Source organism: Tauraco erythrolophus, chromosome 4 (genome assembly GCF_009769465.1).
Source record: "Tauraco erythrolophus isolate bTauEry1 chromosome 4, bTauEry1.pri, whole genome shotgun sequence".
NCBI lineage: Eukaryota > Metazoa > Chordata > Aves > Musophagiformes > Musophagidae > Tauraco > Tauraco erythrolophus.
The window spans coordinates 14,740,726-14,763,149 of NC_141468.1; the positions used below are offsets into that span (position 1 = coordinate 14,740,726).

The 22,424-nt window shown below is 40.9% G+C and overlaps 1 protein-coding gene across 3 annotated transcripts in view; it reads right to left on the bottom strand.

The window, feature by feature from the left end:
- Positions 1 to 22,424, bottom strand: part of SLC26A5 (solute carrier family 26 member 5) — a 35,376-nt gene that overhangs the window by 11,005 nt on the left and 1,947 nt on the right. For 2 of the 3 annotated variants that reach the window (XM_086610072.1, XM_086610073.1), the window contains exons 1-8: positions 10,453 to 10,658; positions 8,569 to 8,708; positions 5,290 to 5,400; positions 4,575 to 4,756; positions 3,892 to 4,056; positions 1,687 to 1,839; positions 419 to 501; positions 177 to 324 (exon numbers count right to left, since the gene is read on the bottom strand). In XM_086610072.1, the coding sequence (XP_086466198.1) occupies positions 177 to 324; positions 419 to 501; positions 1,687 to 1,839; positions 3,892 to 4,056; positions 4,575 to 4,756; positions 5,290 to 5,400; positions 8,569 to 8,708; positions 10,453 to 10,607 (1,137 nt within the window). In that variant the 5' untranslated portion in view covers positions 10,608 to 10,658. Of the gene's footprint in view, positions 1 to 176; positions 325 to 418; positions 502 to 1,686; positions 1,840 to 3,891; positions 4,057 to 4,574; positions 4,757 to 5,289; positions 5,401 to 8,568; positions 8,709 to 10,452; positions 10,667 to 22,424 lie in introns of those variants that run through there. The other variant, XM_086610074.1, reaches the window with a different exon arrangement.

Sequence of the window (22,424 nt, forward strand, 5' to 3'; positions counted from 1 at the left end):
CAGCCAGAAGAAGAGCCTAAAATAATTCCTGGCATTTAAATAAGTTGGCTGTCAAAAACCTGGCCTGATTCCACTATGAAAGAAAGACTCATTTTTGTCCAATATCTCATTCTACTTTAACGATGAAACAAAGGTGCTACTGAGAATTTTCAACAAAGCAACCCAAATACTTTTACCTGATTCCCATCAATGGTGTAACCATGTTTAAGGGCAAAGATCTTGGCCATTGATACAGCCATGGAAAATCCAACTATTGCTATTGCTATTGCATCCACAAATATTGCTGGGATGAGCTGGATCTCAGGAACTGCTGGTGCACGTAACCTTGAAGATGAAATAAATATTTACAAATTAGTATAATAAAAGCTGCACATCATATGGAAAAGGTATAGTATGAATAAGAATATATCATTCCTACCCTTGAGGAATATTCCCAACAACATCCACTCTGTATGACTCACTCAGATTCATTCCAGCTGAAACACCTGTGCCAATAATTACCTAAAAATCCAAACACATTTGTAAACATCAGCTAGAAGAACTAATAACAGTTAGCTGATCATGAATAATACACACAAGGGATTACATTTATTTGTCAACCATTTTTCTAAGAGTTATGGGGTAAAGAAATAAACAAAAAGGAGGAAGTATCATGATTTTCCCTCCACCATCTTCAACCCCCACTGATTTTAGAAAGTTTTCTTGGAAACAGTTAAATGGAACATGCTATGGTATGATCTGAATCACTCAAATTCCATTTGCCTGAGCCAAGACCAGGCGGAATAGCATATTGGGAAATTAAATGCAAGGACAAGCCAAGGATGTCTGCATCACCATATTTTCATGTGCATAACGTGCATGTTATCTGTAAGCAGAACTGGAGCAGCAACAGTGAAAGGAACAGGTGTAATATCGCTTTGCTATTGCCTTACTATCAAACAATACCCTAGTAAACCACCTCCATCACCTCTCAACAGCATACCTTTTCTTTGTTCCTTCTATCTAGATTGTACCCATACCTTCAAGTATTCCCTTTCTCAGCTCTGATTTTGTACAGGTTTTTTAAGAGCTCCAGTTATCCAAGAACTCATCTTGATGTGGGCTTTGTGTGTATTAAGATAGTCTGCCTTATCCATGTACTTTAGAGTAGTCATTTGAAACAGAATCAATGGTGCAGTCAGTTATCAGTTTCAGAAACAGAGAAAGAAACGTTAAGTCCCACTGGTTCTGGCTCTTCTTTCTATCACTGCATTTTGAAATGCAAGCAAACCCTGCAGAACCTCTGAAACAGGCATTTGTAAGTGCCTTCCTTCAGGTGGGGGTTCTGAGCAATTGGACTCCAAGTGGAAAATGCCACTCAGAGGTAGGTCTCACAGAGAATCATTCAGGTGCCGAAACTCCAGGATAGAGTGGGTTTTACAACAAATCTCTACCTACCCATTGCCATAGGGGACTGTGGGTGTTTAACTGGGTTTTCAGTTCTTCTTTGGGACTTTACGCCTAAAACTTGGAAATGTCAGTCACTAACCTTATGAGCATCCAAACCTTCATATGGATCAAGCCTCAAATGAATTACGTTCAACAGAAGTTACTCTAAGCTCAGTAAGACTTGATAGAAAATGAAGTAGTTTCTATAGCTTCAGAATAGTTACATAATTTAGCTATAGAATTTCACAACTGGCTTACCACAATGATCTCCATAGGAATAGGAACTGGGAGCTTCTTCTTAAACCGCAAATTGATTTCCTTTCCAATCAACAATAAAACAATGCATGTGAATCCAACAATCAATGCAGCGATATTGGTCGTCGTTATTTTTGAAAGCACAGCAGCTATGCTCTGTAACGCAACAGAAGTAACATAATTATTCCTAAGAAAATATAATCATGGACATTTGCCACAAAAGAGCAAATTATACACTGCTGTTCAGCTGTGGTTTTATTCTGCATTTATAACCCCAGTGAAGCAGTGCCTCACCAAAATCCCCATTGTTTGCACAAAACAGAGAAGTTCAGAGTATCTCAGTGACAGAGATGCACTTGCAATCACTTACAATCAGTCTTCGTCAAAGGGGGCAAAAATTTGGAGAAAAAAAATATCACGGGGGTAAAAGCCTAAACTAAATCACATCTCTTATCCTCAACATTTTCACACATATTTCATACTGGCAGCTACCTGAAAACAATAAACGTAAACTCCTTCTAATACCTTCAAACATTCTTTGGCAAGTCACATCTACTTAGAGCTGCGTAAACCACTCTGAAACAATAAAGCTGCTGATACAACCATTGAGGTCACCATAGCAATATGATTAAATAACAGTGATCTTGCAACACTGCTGAACTGGCCATTATTCCAAAAATATCTTTTAGTTGAAAACACTATTAAAAGGGTGTTAGAAAAGAAAGCTTGCTGGAATACACAAGTTGCTAGAGGGTAAATGATTCCCCTACCAACTACTCCTCCTTCTTCCACTGCATTTAAAAAACCTAAAAATCAATAAATGACCTCTGCAGAGGTCTTTGAAAGAAGACGTACACACCTTTCTCTAGATGGAAGAAAAATTACAGAAACTATCAGCACATTATATGTTCAAGATGTCCTGGTAGTACATCTTGAATATACATCTTCCTTCCTATTTGTCTGGCAGTTAGGATGTCTGGTTTCTGGATTAAACAGCAAATTTAGGAATTAATCATTAGTGCAGCTTTGTCTCCAAAAGGTTTGTTATATCTGCTCAAATATACAAGAAAGACTCCCACAAAGTACTTTCTATAGCCTACATGTAGTCGAAATCCTCGAGCTTTGTTATTGCTGAGCCAATCTGCTCAAAAGCTTGGGTTTTCACAGATATCTGAGATCTTTCCTATTCTTCCACTCAGGAGTTCTTGCCTGCAAAATCAGAGCATTGATTTTGTGATAACAACTTGGGGCTTCCTAGACTGGCAAGGAAATCAGATTCAGACGCATTTCAACTCTGCTTGTTCACAACAGCAAGAAAAATAATCCTCATACGAACTTAAAAGCTTTGGTTGTGATTTCAATTAGAAACATCCCTTTAAAGAAATAATTTACTGCATGGGATTCACTACATTTTTTTCAGAGCACAACTGTCAATTTTAAATTCAAGTGAACAAGAACTTTTGGGTTTACTTAAGTCATACTAACCAAATCACATCTTTACATTGCATGGTTTTTCTTCTGTCCTCTTGCATCACTACGTGTTAGACAGAAGGTGAGTGGAAGATTAGGCTATGAGCAACAACAAATACTGGATCCCTACATGCTCTGAACAATCATTTTTAAAACTTAGGGTCTTTGATAAATAGCAATGTTTTACACTGAGTGTCCTTCTTTCAAAATAGTTTTCCCCACTATGCTAAAGAACAGGTTCATTTATGATGACACAGCACTTTGTGTCCCACCATACTGTGAAACAGCTTACAAACAAGAAATGAAAAATACTGGAATCAGGAACTGTGTGTGAAATTAAAGAAACACAGACTGAGCAAGGTTCCGAGAAGACCATTTCCTAGCTTTGCAATATATGTCTGGTCTACAGTGAAGCATTTCAGTAGCACATTTTCCCACAATGTACAAGAGACTTGCTTCAATGAACATTATCTGTTCATATTACAAGACTACATTTAGCAGAATCCTAAAATTTGCCCATCTCAGGCTGCGCTGATCTATCAAGTCGCACCCAAGCTGCACTTCAAGATGCTCATATATTGCTATGGCACTTAAAGATCTCATAATCAGTTTTGAATACTGAAGCATTATTCTTAGTGCCAAAATAACAGTAATAATAAAAAAATAACATAGGAAAAAGGGTAAGTACTCTACCCAGACAATGCAGAATTTGTATGTTTAGTAAATGTAGTTACTCACATATACAACTGACAGGGGTCCACTGTATCGCTTAGTCTTAACGCCAAGGAGATACTTCAACTGAGAAGTAAAGACATGAACTGCAGCAGCAGTAGTAAATCCTCGCACCAGAGGCTCCGTTAGATAGATGGCCACAAACCCAAATCGAAGGAGACCTAAACACAACTAATGAAGAAGAGGATTATTAACCATGTGAATCCCACTGTGCTTATCAGCACTATATAGCAGGCAGGCCACGGGACGCCTCTTCGTACCTAGGTGCCCAAGCCAGATTAGGCAAAATTGAACTTGGCCTTTCCAAAGGCACAGTTCAGTACGCAGCCACCGATGCACCAAATCTTCCATGCCACTGGCAGGTGCAATGTGGGATAAGGGTTAACGTACGTGTTTGTACGCATTTGTGAACAGATTAGAGAACATCAGGTTGAGTTTTACTGATGAGACAGGAAAAAAACGAAAGGGGGAGGTCCCATTTTTCCCCGTCAAGCTAAGATACCAGACAAAGATTTGCCTCCATAACACTTCTGTTATGTGGCTGCCATGAAGCAGGCTGTATTCTGCACAGCGCAGTGCTGAAGCACAAGTCTATCGACAGGGGACCCGCCATGACCCAGTGCTCCTTGCAACTGCAAGTCTGGCAGCAGCATCTGAACTTGCCCTTACAACAAACTGCAAGCACGTACCTGGATAATTCCTGAAAGAAAGGCGAGGGTCACAGCTACCTGCACCCTCTTGGCATCTCTAGCAAGGTAATATTCAAGGGAATCTGTAACATTAGTAGAATTATAGCCTACAGAAATAATTTCATCAGGCACTTCTCTCACAGCAACACCACCAACCATCATACTAACCACAGCAAAGGTGCCTGAAATAAGAGAGAGAGAGGAAAATAATTGGTTAAAATCCTGGCAGTTTTTTTTTTTTTTTAAGAGTGGTTTTTATTAAGAGATATGTGGAATTAAACTATAATAGAGTTTTCTACCTAAATATTGTGGTTTTAGATCCGAAATCTGTTCCAGTCCTCAGCACCATTAAAGCTAGTTAGATGGTGAACATACACCTTTACAATAAGTAAACACCATCTTTTTTTTTTAATTTCGGTTTCTATTATGTAAACTAAAGATTCATCCTGGCCACATAGACAGTTGATTGCAGCGATGAAATTATAGTTCAGGAGCTCACAGTACACAATTCTAGATCTAATCCGATAAAAGATGCTCTTCTATTCTAAATTAATAATAAAAAGTACTGCTAATATTTGACACATTTGTGTTTCTCCTGTTCACTTCAATTTGAGTTTATGGAAAACAGCTACACTTTCTATTTCTCCAATTTTATTTTTTACAACTTTATTAAACACACGCACACACAGACTTTCAGTTATCCACACAGATATACCTATTGATATGTGCTTGGAGGTTCCAAAAAAAGTATACAGAAAGACAGGGTAAAACGAAGAATATAGGCCAAATACGGGGGGAACAGCTGCCAGCAAAGCATAGGCTAAACCTAGAAAACAGACACAAATATTTATGTTAGGCAAACAACAGAAAGAAACCACCTGAAGCAAAAGGATTTAAGCCTACTAAAATTGAACTCAGACCTAATAGGAAATTGAGTGACATATCACAGGTTTAAAATAAAAAGTCTTGCAGGGAATACTATTCAATATGTGTAACACTGTGCCCAGAAATCCCAGTGGTTTGAGTCAGGAAACCAGAAGTCTCCAATTACAGGCACTGTAGGTATGTGCGTGCATGTTTGTGTGCACATCTGTGCATCCACGCACTCATTGCTTTGCCTTTGTGCCTGGAAGTACATCTTAAAAGCCAACAAACACTTCTTGTTGCTTTTGTTTTCATCTCTCAGAGAATGTAATAAAAACATCCAAAGCCCATAACCAGTGGGACATGTCTGATTTTCCTCCTTTTCTAATCAGACATGAACTTCATGGTAATCTATGACTGATTAAACACTTTCCTCCTCTCAATCTCCTCATCCCAGAACGAGTGGGATGACATAACAGTTTATGTTTCTGAAAAACTTCCTCTAAAATGTAAAATAAGCAAGGAAGCACTGTTTACAATCTGTAAGGTCACAGAGCTTATACGGTCTGGCATTCTCCCTGAAAACGAAGTCCTTTTTGTTACTAAGCCCTGTCCAGTTCCACACAGCAGAAGTGCGATCCACATCATTCCCATTTGTAGGTGGGGCTGGCTAGCATGGCAGTGGAACTGTGGAGGAACAGCTCCAAGGGATGTCAGGGAGGGACATCTCCCACGGTGCTCCCCCTCTGTGTGACCGAGCGTGTGCTCACGATGGGACCAGGCTCACAGGCAAACTGCACCACGTGATATGGCACGTAACTGTCCCGAGCAGTTCCAGCAGAGCCAGTAGCTCTGCACAGCTTGCACTTGTGTGAATTAGACACCAGAACTGAACAAATGGGCCTCCAGAAGAAAACACTGTATCCTGGATTGGCTTGGTTCTCCAATTCACCTCCGCAAGTGCAGACTCATGACACCTGAGGAAGCTGTGTGTTCTTACCATGCTTGGGCAGACTACTGGTCCAAGTTAGGACCAAAAAGCTCAATGGTCCAGTGCAAATTACAAAAGCAAGCAATGGTTCACCCACCAAGGTGAGCTAGGGATACTTGAAAACATCTCTCCCTACTAATTTATTTTTAAATTGAGAGATGAAGCATCACGTTACCATGAAAGAACAAAACCAGGAAGGGATCTGCTGTGTCATCCAAGCACTCTTGCACAGTGTAATTGCTCACAGGGCCTTGCTCATGCCCTAAGCAACATCTGAGTCCTAACCAAGAATTCATATTCCTATCAGAACTGGACTGATGATATTGTTCATTCTCTTGCAGCAAAGAGTTTTTCATTAACTGCTTCTGAAACTCATCCCACATATATTCTCTGCCCCAGGGCCACCTCTCATGCCAAAAGTATCAGCAGAACACCCTGTACTACAACAGCCTGGCCTGTAATACGGTGATGAACTTAACAGTACAAGTAATCAGAACTGAAAACCAGTGGTTTCAGAACCGGGAGGGTGGGTCCATGTGAAGTTCCTGATCTGAATATCCTTTTATTCCTTTTCCTTTGTACTGGCATTTTTAAAGGCTGCTAGTGCCAAGAAAATAAAGAGATATTGACATGACATGAGTTCATGGCTTAAACGCCCTGGTCATTGTAGTTCTGCCTACAATGATTCCCAGGCTTCTTTGAACTCACATTTGCTATAATTACATCCATTCCAGAAAAATAAAAAGTTCAACTTTTATCTTTTTAGAAAGGGAAAGATTAGGACAAGTTTAAGGGCATGTCTGCAGTCACCGAAGGAAAGAATAATGTTCAGTCTAAAACAAAGTCACAAAATTAAGTATAAAGTTCACTGCTGACCGCTTAAATTTTAGTGTCCTTATCTGCTCATCACATAAACTGTGCTTCAGTATACAACCGGTAATCACAGAATCATAATAATGTTTGTGTCCAGTATATGAGGGATGTGCCTGACAGCTAACCACATTACTTATCAGTTTAAGATAAGCTGATGTTTATATTTGTGTAAAAAAAAATATTCTTAATTATAAAAAATTGCACAAAACCAGGAAGCTACGGAAATAAAGCAGCCAACTGCACAGACTGCACAGTCAGGATATTCCATTGCTTTAATAGGTTACTGCCTATTAAAATCTAGGCTTCTTGGATTTACAGATTAATTCTTCAGACCTGCCTCAGCCTGAAGAGGAATAAGTGAGGTGGGAAAATGAAGTAAGCCAAAACATAAGTAAACTTATTATGCTTAATTACATTACCCTCAGCATGAGGACTCCTCTGGACTGGGCTCTGCACAAATTCAAGAACTTCCTCTGGGGAAATCTACTGGGACCGTGGCAGCTCTTGTGAACCTGCCATTCCAGACCCATGATGGTACCCCATAATGATGCTGCTGTAAAAACACTGTCACTCTCTAACCCCATGGCAGTTCTGAAACTGCTGATAGTAACATGTCAGGCTGAACAGAAGATTCCACTGGTCCAGTCACCAAGAGCTGAACAGAAGAGTGAACACTGGCTTTCTCTTCATCTTCCATACAGCCTGCTCCTGCTTCAGGGTCAGGCTTCACTTTAGGTGAAACTTTCAAGTAATTTAATAGAAATTTCCCAGACTTGCAGTCTTGTTATAGACGATACTTTTGATTTATTTCCACTATGTAAATCATTGCCCACTACTACGGTTCCAGCTGGTGACTTTTAGCCTTGAAATAAAAAGAGGGATCAGTCTCTGATTTCTTGTACGTTCTTCTCTGGTTGAATTTAGTTTGGTTACTTTGTAACAGTTCCTCTTCTGAAACATTCTGTCTGTTAGATACTGTACCCTCTGTAGGAAATTTGCTACAACTTTCAGGATGAGGAGATCAGAAAATAACCGGGTACCTTCAGCAAAGGTTTAGACATGCACTTAAACTATGAAAAGTTGTTCTGTCATGGAGAGCTGCTGGTATTGATCAGAAAGGTAAGTTTCTTTTAAGAGATCCCCACTCACACACCTGAAATACACATGCTATTCTAATAAGCACCTGTCCAGGAAGGCAAACACTACCATAAAAGTACATACAGAAAAAGCAAAGACGAGGATAAACAAATCCAAAGAGAGACTCACCTTGAGGAAGCTGCATAACCCCAGTGCTTAAACCTGAGATAATGTCTCCTAACAAGTATTCCTTCACCGGGTAACGGGGAAGCCATTTTAAAATCGGTAAGAAACTGTAAAGATGAGACTTGGCTTTCTTAGAAGAACAGCTGAAAATACAAAGCAGAAAGAAAAAGTTTGACACTAGCAGGGGACAAATGGGTCAGAAAGGCATCCTTCATCCCTATGCAGTACAACAGCTCCATTAAAGACAGGCTCAGATCTTTGATGACAGTAATTTCTGGACAAAGTTTAAGCACAAACAACTACGACTCCAGTTAATTTAGTCCTTTTATGACATGTTGGCTGCTGTTCAGAAACCTTATGGAACCAGAGAAGAGAATCCGAGTCTTGCGAGGCTGGAAGTCAGTGGAAGTGAAACTGTTCAAGTCCATGCACGACTGGGCAGTCACACAACACTTTTTGCTGAGATCATTCCTAGTAACAATCCTCTGAGCACAACTTGCTTTCTGATAGCGGTTTTCACTCAAAGTACTTCGCAATGCTTTTTCCTATTTTTATTTACTATTTGTGTGTTTTATACTTTTTTATTATAACATTTTATTTATTATTATGCTTTTTTAAAAAAGTATTGTTTTTCTAGTGCTTGTTAATACCACTGGTACTGACAGGCTAACTTTAAGGCTATTTGAGAACATAACCCTCCTTTGCCCTGAAAGGAAAGGCACTGAAGCCAGCAACACTGATCCTTGTGTCTCTTAGTGGAGTTATTAACCTTTTGAAACTCTGACTCATGACAAATGAATAAAGCCAGGAAATACATATCTCTACCCAGTACTGCCATGCATCGCCCTTTGATTGCACTGCGGTAAGAAAGTTTAACCTTGGGTAAAAAGGTAACACTGGGATTGTATAAGTGCTTTTCCCTGTAGGGGAACTTTAAAAGAACTACAGATATTTGCTAACATTTCTGCATTTTCATGGGACTAAACAGCATAGTGAAGAAGCTTATTGCTGCAAGTGAGAGAGGAACTAGAGTCATCCGCACTTCTCCATGTTTAAGCAGAATGAATCACAAGACGTCATAGCTCAGCAGGATTTTGATCCATGTATTTTTTTTTTATTCAGGACAGAAGGCTTTTGAGGTGGAATTAGGTGCCATTACCATTAGAATGGTCACTCCATTAACCAAAACAAACCTCCAAATGTCAAATCATGTGAACAGGAATATTTCACATACAGACAGTCAGGCAGAAATCATTTGTTGTCTTGCAGTACAAGGTTCTAGCAAGAAACTCTGCAAATGAAGCATGGATAAATGCAAAGCTAATGAAAACTGAACTAGAATAAGTTTCTCTTCACTGTCCTCTGGTATCACAGAGCAAGAGTTGCATAGTTAAAGACACATCCTGTCTAACCAGATGATACTTAGATTCCAAGGCAGTTAATTAAAAGCTACAGAATGCCTCTGTTAAGTCCTTATTAGACTAATAATTTAGATTTCTACACAGCTGTCATAGATTTTCATTCTTCTGTGAAAGGATCATGCAAAGCACAAATTTAGCCATAAGTATTTCCATGTAAATAGGACAGAATATTTTTCTGGGTCTTATGAATTCATGTCACATGATTTGACTAATACTTCACATTCCTATGCTGTATATTTTTCCTTTGCACTTTGATGAAGGCAATTCAGCTAACTTATCCAACATTTTGTAATATTAACATATTAACATATAAAAACACATAATACAACTTCATCACACTCTTGCTGAAGAACTAGTGCTTCTATCTTTTAGGTTTCTTTGAAGAGATTACCAGCTATGTGCATGAATCAATTAAGAATCGGAGTATTTCTAACCCATAAAATAAAGATAAGGCAAAAAACCCTACCGACAAGAATGGGCAATCTTCTGTCTTAAAGTCTGAGGTGCTCTTTCTCGTCTGTGCAGCTGTCCTTGCAAGAGCTCTTGGTTATATATTGGTCTCTCCACACAATACCTCTGGGTTTGCTCAAGACATCCTTCATGTTCTTGAGCATGTTCCATAGTTGATCTCACAGAGCAGGAGCCAAGGAAAAACAGTTGCACGGTTTCCACTGAAAAACCTGGTTGCAGACAAAATAAGTTTGGTTAGTTTTTTAAATTTGGATTTGGCATTTGCTTTCAAAGGATGTATTTTGATAAGCTATAGACAAGAATTGTGAATGCAGTTTCAAAGCACTAATTAGATAGTCTGTTACAGCAGTAAGTAAATAAACCACACTCACAAACTTTACCACATGGAAGCCATTAACTTTGGCTTCTCTTAGGTAAAGAAAGCTTTTGCGTTAATTACTCTGTAAATAATTGCAGAAACAAAATTAGAATGTTATGTTCATGCTTATCCGGATTTTCTCTCCTCAGTTTTTAAAGGAAATGTCAGTGTTGAGGGGAGGTTATTTTATTGCTGAGTTACTTCCTGCTTACTCACTGTCACATTCATCTCCAAAAGACAGAACTTCAGTTTTAACACTGAAAAAGCCACAGCTTTCTTCCAGGCAGCCAGATGCTTCCTACACCCATTCACCTACTTTCTCCTCACTCTCTTTCAGAGGCTTCCTTCTTAAGGATGCGCAATTCACTGCTTTCAAAAAGTTATTCTTTCAATGGATGTGCTGCTTACTGCAATTCTCAGTCCCCTACCCGCTGAGACAGGAGTCACAATTTTAAAACTAGCCCGAAGGTTTGTAAACATCTATTTGTCTGATTCATCAACATCTTAACATGTTTAGGAGATACTCTGTTAACGCCTTTGCCTCGTGTTGGCTGCTTCTAGAAACATGGAGCAAGAAACATAACTCCAAATGATGAGGAAAATGACAGGACTGCTATATAGTTAGGCAGAGCTGCTGGCTAGCGCTACGTTTGATGACAGAACATGTGTGCAATGGGAAACAGAGCCATAATTGGGAACAAGGCCCTTGGGCTCAGGTCCAGCAAATCACTTAAGCATGTGTTTGCCTTCAGCCAAGGGAGCTAACTCAGAGGTGTTCAGTTTTTAGCTGTCAATACTTTCCTAGAAAAGGGTTACCATGCAGAAATTAAACAAATTGTTACCTAAACAACAATTAGGTAACTCTTCTAGCTGCTAAAAAGAAAAACTATCAAAACCAGGACATCCCCCACCTTCAGATTTTGAGTCAGTCACCATTAGAATAGGATCGTTCTACCAGCAATTCCCATCTGAGCAGCCCTCTGTTGCTTTTTTTTCTCACCTCCATATTATCACATGTATTTCATATTTAAAGCAATGCCATCCATACTAAGATGCATGTTTGGCCACTAACAGCTGTAGCACTTTTTTTCCACATCAATGTCTACTACCCACAAATACCGCTTCCTACTTCACATCTTACCCTGATACAGACAGTGAGCTCCCCATGAATCCTAGTGCATTAACTTCTGGCCAGCGAAACCGAAATTTTAACCACTCTAGCGTCTGCTGGAAGGGCAACACAGCAGGGCACAAGCAATCCAGGAGCCTTCCGAGATGCAGTGATGATAGGTTCCTGCCACAGGTGATGGAGGAGCTGACAAGAAGACATGCTCTGCTGGACATGATACTTACAAACAAGGAAGAATTGGTCAGGAATATGAAGCCTGCGGGCAGCCTTGGCTGCAGTGACCACGAGACAGTGGAGTTCAGCATCCTGAGAGAAACTAGACATACAGCAAGTTTACAACTCCAGGCTTCAGGAGAGCAGATTTCGGCCTATTCAGGGACCTGCTTAGAAGAATCCCATGAGATATGGTCCTGAAGAGAAGAAGGGTCCAGAAGAGCTGACTGATTTTCAAGGATTACCTCCTTCAGACTCAAGAATGGTTCATTACGAGTAACAGGAACTCCAGCAAGAGTGGTAGGAGGCCTGTGTAGATGAACAAGAGGCTCTTGACAAGAAGCTGATTGAGAGTAGTTAGCATGGATTTATGAAGAAAAAAATCATGCCTCATCAACTTGATAGCCTTTTATGACTGGTTTGGTGGAAAAGGGAATATCCATGATATTCTTTATCTTGTATTTTTCAAGGCTCTGTAAGGCTTTGACTCCTATAGCACCCTCAAAGACAAGCTGATGAAGTACGAGTTAGCTAAACAGACAGTGAGGTGGACAGAAAACCGGCTGAACTGCCAGGCTCAAAGTGTTGTGACTAGCAGTATGAAGTCCAGCTGGAGGTCAGTCACTACTGGAGTACCCTGGATGTTGATACCTTGGGCCAATATAATTGAATATATTCATTAATGGCCCCAACGATAGGACAGAGTACACCTTCAGCAAGCCTGCAGATGACGCAAAACTGAAGAGAGTGATTGATGCACCACATGGTCATACTGTCATTCAGAAGTACCTTGAGAGGCTGCAGACATAAGCAGACAGGAATCTCATGAAGTTCAACATAGGGAAGCACAAAGTCCTGCACCTGGCAGGAGTAGCCCCATGCAACAGTAAATGCTGGAGATTCAATCATCTGGAAAGCAGCTTTGCAAAAAAAGACCTGTGCATCCTGGCAGACAAAAAATTTGAACATAAGCCAGCAACATGTCCTTCTGGCAAAGAAGGCCAGCAGCATCCTAGGCTGCGTTCCTCAAGAGTATAGCCAGCAGGCTGGAGGAGGCGATTCTTCCCCTCTCCTCAGCACCGGTGAGGCACATGTGGTCCAGTTCTGGGCTACCCAGTGCAAGAAAGACACGGGCATCCTGGAGAGGATCTAGAAAAGGGCCACAAAGATGATTAAGAAATTGGAGCACCTGGCATATGAGGAGTGGTTGAGGAAGCTGGTCTTGTTCAGCCTGGAGCAGGTGCATGGCACGGAAATCATATTGATGGATATAAAAACCTGATGTGGCAGGGAGTAAATAGGCACTGGGTACAAACTGAAATATATGAAATTCTTTTTAAACATAAGGACAAAAAAATACTGCAAGCATGATCAAACACTGGAACAGGTTGCCCACAGAAGTTGTGGAGTTTCCATCCTTGAAGATATTCATAACCTGACAGGACATGGTTTTTGGCAAACTGGTCCAGGCGACCCTGCTTGAGCAGTGGGGTTATACTCCATGATCTCCAGAGGTCCCTTCCAGCCTCAACCATTCTGTGAATTCATAATGTCATTATTCACATAGAATGTATCTTCTCTGGTAATTAATTGGTGTGTTCTGGCAACATCAGCCTCATTTACAAATTAAGAAGCAATTTTAATCAGTTTTAAACAGAAAACCCACTCAAATCAAAACAAACAAAAACTACAGCTGCATGCAAAAGGCACAAACTAAATCAGTTCCGAGGCTTGGTTTTGGCCAAACTATTCCAATAAAATGAGAATATAATATCAAAACGTTTTTATCCAAGGTTTTAAAAACATGCGCCCCTTTCTCCTGTTCCAAAAGACATAGTCCTCTGCTAAAGCCAAACAATTCGGGTCCTGACTGGGATACATACTTTCCATATTCAAGTTTGTTAAGCTTTGAGTAGATTGGTTAACATTTGGAAGAGCCACACAAGTTTGTAATGTAAATCTAGACATTGAGAGGTCTTAAGATCTCCAGTTCCTTTCTCATTTCTGTACACATGCCCAGACTCTTCCAGGTACTATGAGCATATACAGAGCTACAAAATTTCAGTTCTGCCTCTGTTTGTCATGATGAGATGTGAGATCAATGATACAGATGTATTTGACTAACTGAAAAGGGCTCAACTGTAAATCAGTTATCCAGATGACAGCAAGCGTTAGTCTGAAATACTACCAGAGGTCACAACCAAAGTTCCACCATCACTCAGTCTGAAGGTTTTTAAACTGCAGATTGAGCATTCCTGATTCTGTTTGAACAAGGAAGTTACACTGCACTGAATCACAGGAACCTGAGGGAGGATACAACAGGATCTCGTGTTTAGCTATGGTTCACAGCAGATACAAGAACATAGATAACAAATCACATGTCGTTAAAAGAGGTCCTAAATCTACCCCAAAACCATAGCTGGATGCATAATTTTCTGTATTCCATGTCATGTCATCAACCTCATCTTAACAGCCCTAAATAACCATGTTCTCTGATGGCCATTTTGAATTCCAAGTTGTAGATAATACAATAAAGAAGAAAGTCTTTAATATCATTCACAGATGATACACATTGTCCACAAAGTAGCAAAATAGCAGCATTTCATGACTGGTTGAAGTGTCTCTCCAACTGTTTGCTAAATAGCAGCCTGACAAATTGCCAACAGATATATCCCAGGCTTGGAAATTTGCTTTACCCTTCACTCCCCACATGCTCAAGGAAGACCAAAAGGAGGTAGTGTCATTTTCATGAAGACAAAGCTTACTGCTATGACTTCTGAAAACACTCAGACCTTTATCCAAAGGAAGAGAAAGGTGGTATCTGGGCATCTGAGTCTCAATTAATACTGGAACGCTGCTTTCGGACAACCTTTAAACCTCACAGCAAGAATAAAATAAAAAAGCTATAAGAAACACTGCCATTAATCTTATCAGCTAGATAAGAGCTGAGCTGAAGTAGTTAAAAGCTGCACAAAAGACTTAAGAGTTGGTGATTCTTTATCTGACTGATAAAGGCCTGTTCTTATGTCTTTACTGCTATTATCAAATTGAAGGTGTTAAAAAAAAAAGTGAGCAAACATCAACATATAACTCTATCATTAAGTACTTTTCTTCCCAGTCTTAGATGATAAAGCAGCACTGTCAAGTCACCTACACCGATTCTTACAGAGGACAATTTTTTATCCAGTCCACATGAATTAGAATGCAGCCATAAAATTTACAAGGACAATGATTCGGCTGCTGTTCCTTACATTCAAAATATGACTATAGATAGAAAAAAAAAAAAAAAGCTGAAGACATGAAGAATAGTGTACTGTGTGACCATTACAGCTTTAACAGGCTTATAATTACAAAATGGGGCACTTTTGCTCCTAACGTTGCGTATCTAACCTGAACGTATCTGAACTACCTGATGCAACCGGGAGAGTCAGCGGCAGAACCACTGACTTGCTGCTTTTAGAAGAGCGGACAACCTTTCCTCTGGTGGCTAAGCACAGAGTTGCTTTAAATAGTGGAAAAGCACGGGTGGAGAGTACTAGTACAGCGTTATAAGCAGAAGAACACCATCCGTGCTGGGGATCCTCAAGTTTGATCATGAACTGCAAAGTCTATGAAGTATTTAGTATCTGTAAGCTTACAAATACAGGCGACTGCCGCCAGCCAAAGGGCTGGTGGAAATACTGCCACTGTGTAAAATCTGCTCTCCTAAATGTACCCTGAAAAGCAGGGTTATCACAAGATCTGTTCCTACCGTCTGAAGGGGCTAAACACAAAAACCGAGGCAATTTTAGGAACTACATCTCTCATTTCTTTCTTTCCTCTCTGGGCTCATTCCCCAGTGCCCTTTGCCCTTCCACTTATCACCTTGAGTGATTACAAAATTATACCAAGCCGGAACAGAAGGGGTTTTTTTAAACAAGCACAAAGGTATAAAGCCACTGGGTGGGGTCACAGGGAATGTATTCTCCTAGTTTCCTTGGACTGTGCTTATCCTCATTCCTTCTCCACTACTCCCACTAAATTCACTAATGAATAGATGGTTTAGAACTGTAGCCTTCAAGTAAAGCTTCACAAATTTAGAAATAACTTGTGAAGCAAACAAAATTTTCCTTCTGTAAGTCCTAAGCTAAAAAATGTACTCCAGGAGGCTTTCTGGCGAACCTTTGGCAGAAAAATAAAAATCAGGACTTTGAATTCCTATACAGCTTTTAGACAGGCAAAATTTCCACTCTAGTCCACACAGAAAAGTGAGATGGCTACATAAAACTGTGTTGGGTTGTGTGACAAAAGCTCCTCCACACACCCACAGAATCGCTCTAAGAAACGGCAGGACAAAAAGCCTGATAATACAGACCCTGCTGGGCGACTTACAGGTCCATCACAGGAGCCATCAGTGGCTCATCTCCACAAGTCCAGAGGAGCACAGGAGGGTCAGCTATGGGACCTGGGAAGTTCTGGCTAGCCACATGTGTGCACACGTGATGGGCTGTACCAGCAACTGGAGTGGGGCTATGGCCTTGAGGGCTCATAAGCCCAGCTGCAAGCAACTGGAGACACTGGGATGCAGGAGCCAGCTACTGGGCAGACTGTCTGAGCCATCGTTGAAGGGATCCACCTTGTACATATGTTCCTCTGTGTGTGTGTGTATCTTTATACATGCATATATATTTTCACCAGTGGACCTCCATCCTGCTCAGCCAAGAGAGAGGAGGATGAGGCTGTCAGTGCTGTCTGTAACACATGTGCGGCTTGTCATGCATATATGTAAACACATTGTGCATATGTGTGCTCTGTGTGCGCGTGCTTGCTGGGAATACATCTTCAGCCTTGATACTGATTGGACCTGGGGACATGGAGCAGCAGCAGCTGCCTCGCCTTCCACAGGCTGTTGGATTTAGTATGATGTTTTCCTCTAATAAACTGATCTTATCGGCTGAAAAGAGCCTAACAGCAACATGCAAGGCCCAGAGATCCTCATCTCTGAAAATGGTAACAAATTAGACAAACGAAAAAAAAAAAAAAAGATTATGTAACTGATAAGGCATATTTTACATTTCATGTTCCTGGCCAGAAAATACTTTAGCCACTGAAGATTTACTCTATGGACTAAGGACTTCATTAGTATCTTAATGGTATCTCTTATCAATCAGCAATCTTGTGTTTGTTTTCAACAAGAGAATGTTTTGGGAAACTGTTATGATGATTGAGCTGTTTAATTATTTCCACATAAGACAAACAACTGGAGCACTCTGAGCAGCAGAACACTGGTCGTCTTCCCTGTCAGATACAGATAAGAGATGGCTTCTGTTTCTAGTGCAAACATGTTGATGATCATCAGAACCTATGGAAACATCACTCTTATTCGTGCTTTTTGTGGCTTTAGTGACACTGAGTCCGAATCTGCCATCCTCACCCCTTTTGAAATCCAAAAGCAGTAGCTAGTGACAGTGGAATCAGACAAGTTAATCAGAATGGTACCATGGCTGATGACCCCTTTGTCATGCTTAAACCAACTGATAAGGATGTACAAGCCCTCAGGGCCAGGTAATCATTAACCAGCTTCGTTTTTCCAGGGGCAATTCACTGCCAAAAACTTTGTTGGAGCAGTCTTCATCGTTGATGATCACAGGAGAGAACATAAATCGAGATCATGCATACACGTCAAGCTAACTCAGAATAATTTCTATAGTTCATGTGACCTCAGTGCACCGATGACCTCCAGCAGCTGGTTCATCTTTTCTGGCAAAGTAGAACAAGCAGACATCAAATAAGTGTCTGTGCAGAAGGCAGAAGTTATATTATACACTTCCTTCAACAGAAAAGCCACCTATAGAGGTCCCCCCCGCTTGCGTCTGCTTCATCAACCCTGTTTACACACATCACTAGCCTCTCAAGTGCTGCAACAAGCTAACAATAAACAAAACAAAAAAAGAGCAGAAAGTTGTTATTTATAATCAGAATCATTTCAGTCATCATGTTTACAGTGCAAACTTCTCAAGCTACAGGGGAAACTGAAGGATAGTAAAACTGTGGTCACAGGAAGAAATGACGGGTGGGCAGGGGGAAGAAGAGGGGTTTTAGGATGGGATTATAAATTTATATTCCAGTTTCACTGCTGAAAACAAGGCATGAAGTACCTACCTTACTTAACTAATGCAACGTTTTGAAACATCTCCAAGGATCCTCTACGAGGCACTCTTCCTAATACTTTCTGAAATGATTTGCCCCTCTGCAGAACAGGGTACAGCTACTGCTATGCCTGAAGAAATTCCTGTAGAACTCTTGCTTCTGGCGAAGCCAACAAAGAACTTTGGCATGGGGCAGACACTATCTGGGAAAGCAGTAACGATAACTATTTATTTAAGCTGCAGCTCTCTCCCTGCTAGTTTTGAGAGACAAATTCAACTTCCCTGTCCATGCTAGGATCTGCCTTTGGAAGAAACATTTCATTCTTGGCAGCTACTTTATAACACATGTTTTCTGTGGATCTCTCTTGTGTGCTAGGTATCAAACCAAATCCTACATGAGTGGTGAGTAGAAGGCGACTTGTGACAGATCCTATCCCCAATTATGCAACCACTGCTTGGTTAAGATTGCATTATTCACGCCATAAAGTTTTCCTGACTCCTGAGGTGTTGCTTCACATTCTGAAGGTGATTGCCAGACAGTGGGAACGACCTTCCTCAACATCTTAATGCTGAGCTTACACATGAAGGCCATGAGTGCACAGCAAACAGGCCAATACTACTTTTCTTTGAAATATTTAAAATTCATAGTAAGCAAAATGAACATGTAGAAAAGTTTCTCTAATAAGTATTTCACAGCAACCTCCTGCTTTATTTGCAGACTCACCTTATGGCTTTGCATTTCCTCTGTGGCTGATGACAGAGCTCACGTTTTAATGTGAGACAGCCCTGTGTCTGTTCTTAACCACACAAGGAAAAAGACTAACCTTCATATAGCTAAAGAAATGACTCCACAATCCCAAACAGAGCAATCGAATAAGATGGACAATATACAGAAATTGCTTCGGACCAACACTAGTTACTGGTTGAACGTGTTCACGTGTTGAAGGTTCTACGCTACAGAGTACAGGAATGATAAAACAACCCAGCAGGCTCACGTCCTTGCAGTTATACTTTAATTTTACTAGGCTATTGAAGCACAGGATTTTCAGATGTGTTGGTCAGGTCTTCATAAATCAGTGGCACTTATTAGGTTGAATTGAAGACATGTATATACTGTGAAGAGCTCTAAGAGAGTAGTGGTGTTCATTCTCCAAGCACGCAGTAAAGCTAAGAACCCACCTACCAAAACATCATCTATACCAGATTTGCAAAGATGTGAGTCACAGGGTTTATTTCAAACAGGTCTATAGGGGCAAAGAGTTCTCAAGCGTGTTTGGAAGAACAACCCAGCATGAATGGATTCCCGTAACAGCTAACACTAAAACAGGGTGCCATGACAAAGGAGCCGGGAGCAATAAGGATGTCTGGGCTGAGGATCATCAAATGAAATGAAGAAAGGTTCACTGAGTAATTTTCTGGGACGCCTTCCTGAAAGAACCTTCCTTCCTCAGAATCATATATACGAAAGAAACAAATGTCACCAGAAAGTAAGGAAAAAGAAAGTCAGACTCTACATCTGTAGTAAGTTAAAGACTCAGGTCACCTGTTCACCTATATGGACACAAATACAGAACCATCTGAGATCATAAGCATCAATCCTAAAGATGAACTTGCAAAGAAATAAAAACAGAGACACATACTACAGAACTGAAAACAAACAAGAAGTTCAGTGCAAAATTCCAAACTGAACAGTGAAATGGATCAGAGACAGAAGATGAAGAAACAGTAAACCTGAAACAAACAGGGAAGGCTTAGAAAACAATGTTATGTCAAAGGCATATCATAGTAAAGCAGGAGGGGCAGTGTTGAATCCCAACATGCTGAAGCTGTAATTAAATTCTGGTCTAGCTTTCTCTGGGAAAGGACTTTAACCACATCGTGCTATAAAATTACAACAGCAGCAGCAAAGCTTCGGTACTTAGAGAAGATATTACAGATGCCTGTATCTGTGAAGGATCTGTGGTTTTGTTCCTGACATGACGACTCAGACATGCCTGAGCTTCACAGAGCTCTGTGAGAACAGGAACGGGCAGTGCTCCCTGTGGGCACCTCAGAGCAGCAATTCAAGCTTTATTCTGGATAGTATATGGCGTTTTGAATTCTGCCCCATGAAAACCAGATGCCCCGAATTGAAATTTTGTAATGCCTAACCAGCTCAATTCTTAATCTGATATGGCCCTACTAGACTGAACTCTAACAAGGATGTTTCAAATGACAGACACTGCAATCTTTGATTTGGATTGGAAAATTCTGCTCATGCTTTATTATGAGGGGTTTTCTGAGGAGTTCTCGAAAGTCTCAGCCCTGTCTCAGAACCTGATTTCCATAAAATAAATGAAAATGAACAATTTGACCTTAGCTCTAGCCCAGTCTAGGTATCAGAATTTCAGGTTTTCAATAGATTGCAATCTATTAATTAGCTAAAAAAAACCCCAACCCTAACAATGCAAAACACCACATGAACCCAAAGAAAATTTGACATAAAAAATGGCAGGCAACAATCAAAGTGGAGCAGCAAAACTTCATCCATCGCCTGTGCAAAACTGGTAAGAATTCTTCAGTGAAGGCTGGAGAAAAAGAGACTCTGCCCGGGCAGTGAAAATATATATTCATTGTCAAAACACTCCAAAGAAGGCAATGACACTTTTGACTGACACATGGAAGGTATTCCCACCTCACCTTGCTACTGCACAAAATGAAAGAAACAGTTAACGCAAGTCTTTGAGAACAGTAGTTCAAGTTCCCACACGCGCCAGTTCTTACAATCATTAATAAAATCTAAATCTCATCAATGCAACTGACTTGCAAAACCCATTCAACTGCCTGCACAAACTTACAGCCATATCTTCATACCAAATATCCCATGGCAATACTTGACTTTGTTTGTCTATAGCTTTCTCATTACCTGGGCACATGGAAAATAACTACAAGACCCGGACTTTGCTGCTGCTTATACTTCTGAAGAGCAAAAAGGTATAGATAACTACCTATAAAATAACAGCAACGGCAGGTCTTGTAGACATATTAAGAAATACTACCAAGAATATACTATCAAGCAGGAAATAACTATCAAATATTGACATTTTGTAAAAAAATTCTTCCTTATATCTAGACAGAATCTATCTTCTTTTAGTTTAAAACCATTACCCCTTGCTCTATTGCCACAGGCCCTACCAAACGACAAGCACGGGTGGGCCCATGCCAACCTCATGAAGTTTAACCAGGCCAAGTGCAAGGTCCTACATCTGGGTCATGGCAATCCCAGGCACAAATACAGGCTGGGCGGAGAACGGATCGAGAGCAGCCCTGAGGAGAAGGACTTGGGAGTACTGGTGGACGAGAAGCTCAATATGAGCCGGCAATGTGCTCTTGCGGCCCAGAAGGCCAACCGCATCCTGGGCTGCATCAAGAGGAGCGTGGCCAGCAGGTCGAGAGAGGTGATTCTCCCCCTCTACTCTGCCCTCGTGAGACCTCACCTGGAGTACTGCGTCCAGTTCTGGAGCCCCCAACATAAGAAGGACATGGACCAGTTGGAGAGGGTCCAGAGGAGGGCCACGAAGATGATAAGAGGGCTGGAGCACCTTTCCTATGAGGACAGGCTGAAAGAGTTGGGGCTGTTCAGCCTGGAGAAGAGGAGGCTCCGGGGTGACCTTATAGCGGTCTTCCAGTACCTCAAGGGGGCCTACAAGAAAGATGGGGAGAGGCTGTTCAGGAGGGCCAGTTGTGATAGGACAAGGGGTAATGGTTTTAAAATAGAGGGAGGTAGATTCAGGTTGGATATTAGGAAAAAATTTTTTACCATGAGAGTTGTAGAACACTGGAACAGGTTGCCCAGAGAGGTGGTGGATGCTCCATCCCTGGAGACGTTCAAGGCCAGGTTGGATGAGGCCCTGAGCAACCTGATCTAGTTGGAGATATCCCTGTTCCTTGCAGGGGGGTTGGACTAGACGACCTTTGAAGGTCCCTTCCAGCCCTAACCATTCTATGATTCTATGATTAAATCAGACACTGTTTGGGCCTAACTATTTCCCTAAATTATTCTATTTGCAGCCCAATCCTGTCAAGTTTACAACATTACGTGTAGCTGCTACTACTACACTGACCCCCAGCTTGGTAACAACTGGCATAACCAAAGTTAA